Source organism: Vanellus vanellus (assembly GCF_965231255.1).
Source record: "Vanellus vanellus genome assembly, chromosome: 12".
Lineage (NCBI taxonomy): Eukaryota > Metazoa > Chordata > Aves > Charadriiformes > Charadriidae > Vanellus > Vanellus vanellus.
The window spans coordinates 19,976,039-19,982,038 of record NC_138917.1 but is presented as its reverse complement, the minus strand read 5'-3'; the positions used below and the strand labels follow the sequence as shown (position 1 = coordinate 19,982,038).

Here is a 6,000-nt window from a genome sequence, read left to right as displayed (position 1 = left end):
CAATTCCGTATTGGAAAGGCACAATTTTAATACCTAAGACCAGGAAAGCATGGTTAATTCTTATTGTCGTATTTCTGAAGGGTAAAATGTAGTAGAAATTATGAACGAAGAATGTTATTTTCACGCTTAGTGTTATAATTTCCAAGTCCTTCTCTCTGCAAAAAACTTTTTCTTGATAGATGACAGGTGTAAATAAAGCTTGCAAGACATGCATAAAACTCATTTGACAAAACCATGTCTACTTAGCTACTAGTATTTCCCTACATTAATTTTTCTGATTAACTACATAGTTCCATAATGAATCCATCCTTTATGGATGATGTATTCGTACATCTCTTACCAGCACAATGTAGACTTCTTAAAAATAAAAACACAAGTAATAAAATCCATGACAAAATTGCTTTGAAAATATCTGATATTTTAAAAATTTATTATTTGGGATAATCTTCTCAATGTTATTTAAAATCAACTTGCTAATTTATCCTATCTGAAAGGCACCATAGGGACAGCAAGTGGTGAACAGTAAACATCTCACAGGCATTTTTCTCAACTGGGGAATTTATCTGTCTCCGAGAGAATCCAAGTGAAGTGTGCACAGCAAGATGTACAAATAGGAGCGAATTTGTAGCTGCATAGGCGTGAAACCTCTAATTTCCATGTTATCGTGGCATCTTAGGCACATTCATGTCAGGTGTTTCTTCACTAAAATTAACTTTTTTATGGGAAGGCTCAGCAAGATCTTCTCCGTGGTCTCTGTTATTCAAGCGCTCCTGGTCTTCCCTCTTGCGTTTGTTAATCAGGTGATTTTCTCCCTCACACAGCTTTCCCTCTGGGACACCCAATGTTCTCAGACAGACAATAGCTGCAGCCTGTTCTGCTAGTTTCTTTGACTTGTCCCTGAAGAGCAAGCAGACAGAGCACAGGTAAAAGTAGAAACTGAAGTCTCTACACTGCCAAGAGACAATCAATTTCCTGTCTCTGATGCAACATCATGAAATAAACAGCATTCGTAGTCATCTCACAGCAGAAGAACAAAATAGGTCAGTTCCAGAAATTATCTGAATCTTGCTAGGTGTTAATGTTGATCCATCACTCCTGATGTAACATTCCTAGAATATCTGTTTCTATCAGGTCTTGTCTCAAACACTCTTCAATTTCAAAGGTATGAAGTCAACATGTGTTTAGCCTAAGTGGCTGCAATCCTCAGAAAGTTAACTTTTACAAATATGATCGCTAAACAAAACTAACTGACTTTTGAAGGACCACTTTTCTTGAAAGACACTCGGGCCCAAATATAATCTCTGGTAGGCATACAAGTTCATTGATGCTGACAAAAGCAGAAATTGTTCCATGATAAAAATTTTGTCATTTGTGAGAGGGATTGCAGACTAAACATTTGTGAAATTCAGTATTTGAAAACATTTTCTTCTCAAAGTTTCATATCAGCTGAGCTTAGCTTCCTAAGGTCTCTGAACAGGAATGCTGCAAACACCAGTAATTGTCTGCTTTTGTCCTCTTTAAAATGTTCAATGCTGAGCTCTATCTTTGCAGTTAAATCAACTTAGGTGCAAATGCCTGAAGTCAACTCCAGTATTAATAGATGGTTGTATAAAATACAGTTGTTCAACTTTAGAGCAGCCCTGGATGTAACTGTTGATTAACTGTGATCTCTGAGAAGCCACTGAACTGTCTTCTGCTTCACTGTACATAGACACTTAATCCTGACTTGTTATTGAGAATGGATCACTGCAGTGGCTGAAGATGTTACCTCTTCCAGCATTCCCCTCTGGCTCCCTTGAGTAGTTTCTGAACTCTTCACAGACACAATTGAACCCGCTCACCTATTTGCTCCCCTTCCAATACAGTTTGTGGACTAATGTATTAAGTGAATTAAAATCTGTAATGGCTTACTTGATTATGGTAAAGCTTACTTCCTCTTGCCACATTCAATTCTCAGGAATTTTTTATTCCTTCTCCATTCTAGAGGTAGCTTTAGAAGGTAGCTTTTGGTTGACTTTGATCAAAGTTTGATCAGCTGGAATAAACTGGAGTACCCGTTCATTGCAAATTTTAAGCTACATTTGCAACTGTATTGTAATCGTTTCTGAAAAAACAGTGATAGCTTACCACAGACTTGATCTGTATTTTTGCTCAGCTACTGTCACTACTGAGCAGAATAATCTATCCAGTGGTCTTTGAACCTGAAGAAAAAAAAGAATTGAGAGGGGCGTGTCAAAACCAGTCATGTCTTTTATAGAACAAACAACATTGTCAAGGTTCTTTGTTATTCTTGCCTTTACACCACAATCAAGTAACACCTTTAAAATTACTGTAATCACAAATTTAACCTTGCATATTTTGAGATTAAAAATTAAGAAGAAATTGTCCGAACTCCAAATATTTTTGCTTTGCAAAAAAAAAAAAAAAAAATCAAAGTAATGTCCCCATCTAACCAATCGGTTGCTCTTGTCCAGTATAGTTCCTACCTATAGCAGTGTGCAACAACAGAGAAAACATTCTGAATCCAAATTCTTTACTTCACAGAAGAAGTAAAAGAAAGTCAAGTCATGGACCCTTATGTAATGACCTGTAGTTACAGCAACTTCTTTCACACATGAATCAAAACCAGACTGAAGGTCTGACTTAAAAACTTTTATTTCCCAATAAAATAAGCTATTATTTTCATACATATGTGTATTACCATTTCTGCAGCTGCTTACTCAAGAGCTATGGCAGACTGCAAAGCAGAATTTCTCACTACCTTGAGTTCCAAAATACTTAATTTCATAGACAACGCAGAGGAAGACATTTGAAAGGGTTTCTTCATTGACTCACAGTTTCATAAACAGGCTGAGGATGCTTTTCCTTCCTACACCATTCCAGAAGATACATTTTTGGAGTAATCTGTGGTGGATATTCTCGCCTAGACAGAAAAATTTGTGGTCAACAACTGTGCACAGAGTTCTCTTTTAAAACAGATAGTGATGCTTATTATATTACTTCTACCAGTTATTCTTTGTGGTTTAATTTCACAGCTCAAGTTAAGAGAAAAACACTGCTTCCTTATTAGATAATTCAAGTAATATGTCTGACAAAACACCTAAGATAAAACTTAAACTTTTCTACTAATTCTTCCCAAACTTCCACATCCTGTAGTAATACAACTAGATAAAAGTTCCTTACCAGACAGGACAGTCTAACTAAATATATGAAACAGAATAGAAATACAGTTTGGCACTGTTCATTGTAAGCAACAGTGTAAGATTACACATTTGAAGAAAGAAAAGAAGCTGCTTCTGTTATGAGACAGTAGAGTGATCACATAAAAAAGGGCAGGAAAGCTAGGCATCGATTCAGTTACTGACATGGAATTACAGCCCCTTGTACTTGGCAGAAAGAAGAAATACTGTAAAACCACTGTATTCAATCCTCAGGGAGACAGGTAATATATCCTGTAAATATTAAAGCATGATGACTGGATTTGAGAAGCATTTTGTATCACGCTCTTCTTGAGCTGTTTGATAGACTTAATAGCAAACATAGCAAAATAGCAAACACGGGTATAACGCAGAAAGCATCAACAATTCTATAGGCTTTACAGATTATAATCAAAGGTTACTTAAAATAATAATGTACATGACTCCATGAATTAATTTCAAGAAATATCTTTTAAGTGGAACACATTTAGAATACTGCAGACAAGCACATATGTTTTCTGCTTAGAAGAGTCACGAAATTTGTGCAGGACATTTTACAGAAGCAGCATTGTGTTTTAGTTAAATTCCACTAAAAATAACTGAATTCTGCCTTTGTGTACTCACATTCTTTTAAGTACAGAGGTTTGAATTCACTTTTAATAAGTTAACAGAGATAATTAAGCAGCCTCAGGAAGCCCGGAACTAAAGAACATCCTACAACATCCAAGTAGCACAGGAAGAGTGGTGATGCTAGTTATTATGTGAAGGCGTACACAAAATGCTTCATAAAAAAAATAATAATAATAATAAAAAAAAAAAATCACTCATTAAGCGCTGTTATGCAAATTATTATTTAAAAAAACTGTCTTAATTTGTATGCTTACTTGTCAAATCTAACAGCCATTTTTATTACATCTGCATCTTCCATTTGGTCATCTTCATCTTGTGTCTCAGTTTCTAAAGATGTCTTCTTCGCTTCGAAAATAGCTGTTGTTTCTTCATAGAAGTCAGCCATTTCAAAGACTTCACTATTCAAACAGAATTCCTTTGTATTAGAGAACAGCTTATAAATGGTTGTATCACATTATAATAGAGAAAAATAAGTACAGAAATCAATTGTTTAAATATAGTATATATGTACAGAGTACATGAAAGTGTGGCTATGTTCTGCATAGCAACGTTGTATTATTTTTCCTTCAATTCTTATCAGACACAGTTGAGCTACAAGTAGAAAAAGAACGTTCTCACTTCCAGCACTACATATTACTAACCTGCAGCCTGAAAGTCCAAGCAGAATCAATCAGAAATACAAGTCCTGCAATGTTCAAGTTATTAGCTCAATTAATAACTTGCAGGTGGATGAATCAGCAAAGAACATGCCTGAGTGACTCCTGGTACATCAGCTCCACAAGGGCAATATGAGGGAAAAGCAGGAAATAGATTCTTCTTCTAATTTTATTATTTAAAATACTGTAAGCAATATACAGTATAACATCCAAATACCTCAAAATCTCATATTTTCTGACTTCAGAGCATTATTCACAAACCCCAATGCAAGAGAGAAAGCAACTAGGATCTAGGTCAAAGGCAAGAGCCTCAAATCCTTTTAAATTTCAGATCTGTGGCAGCCCACATCTACTTTGAAAAACCGAGACTATTCATTTTCTGCAGTTGATAACAACAATAAAACCTGCAGCATAAGAAAACTTTTACGTTCTGACTGTAAAAGAACGCTCATTGGTATAAGGCTGTTCAATGATGAATTCTAGCCACAAAGCCATCACCAATGCTCGAAGTGGAAAAGCAATGAAGCTGTAACGCTAACTGATGCTTCTAAGAGAAAACAACTTATTATGTAGTTACATAGTTTTTTTTTGTCCGAAATGCAGCAGCCTGTTCTCTTGCATTCAGTCCTGAGGTTAAAACCCCAAATGGCTGTAACATACCATCACCACCAGGAGACAGCACTATTAAGTAACATTTTTGTCTGAAGATGTATAGGTGCATTTTAAATAGCTGAATGTTCTTCAGTTATCTGGACACTAACCAGGCTGTTTAGAACAGTGGTTAAAAGACTGAGTCTGCTAATAGAAAGCAGTTTTATTCATTTTTGAGTCTCTCCCTTTATGTCCCTCTCTCATGCACATACACTGCTTAAGCCAATTTTGAAATTGGCATTGCATCACACATACAAAAACTGATTATGTTCAATTTTGGAAACCCTGAAAGAATTGTTAGGCACAGCCCATAAACCCAAAAGTTTTTACACTAGATCTCTATTCAGTGTTTATGTGTGTAACCTGTGGCTCTTCTAAATAACTGCTTAAAGGCTTGACTCTTACAATTTCTTTCTTTCCGTACTCTGCATTACTATTCATTCAGTAGAGAACACCACCACCCTTTTGGCTAAGGTTTTTTTGAAGTTGTAAAAGATTGTTTCAATTTCAAGCTATACCTCTTTTAACTAAATTGGAAATCTATAAGCAAAATAGATAGTAAGTTACTCTACTAAAGATTGTTCAACTATTTACACTGCAAAGTGTAAGTGTTGTTCATGGATCTCATTGCTCCTTTATGATTAATAAAGGCTAACTTCTTTTATATATAAAATACAAATTCCCCTCAGTGTATTGTAATGTAATAATTGCGGGCAGCAGCACTTACAGAGTGCCAAAATTGGCAAATCACAAGGAACCGGCAAAAGGATTGCAGACATTTCCATTCATTTTGAACATGAACAGAACAGCCCTGACTAGCTTGCTAGAAAACAGTAACTCCATTTGCAAAATATTTCAAGCTTTCA

At 35.5% G+C, this 6,000-nt stretch overlaps 1 protein-coding gene across 1 annotated transcript in view; it reads right to left on the bottom strand.

Moving 5' to 3' along the window:
• Positions 1-409: 409 nt before the first annotated feature.
• Positions 410-6,000, bottom strand: part of DUS2 (dihydrouridine synthase 2) — a gene marked incomplete at its 5' end in the record, with an annotated part of 27,012 nt that continues 21,421 nt past the window's right edge. Inside the window, 4 exon segments of the mRNA XM_082489664.1 lie at positions 410-897; positions 2,128-2,201; positions 2,836-2,923; positions 4,082-4,225. Coding sequence (XP_082345790.1) covers positions 660-897; positions 2,128-2,201; positions 2,836-2,923; positions 4,082-4,225 — 544 coding nt within the window. The 3' untranslated portion in view covers positions 410-659.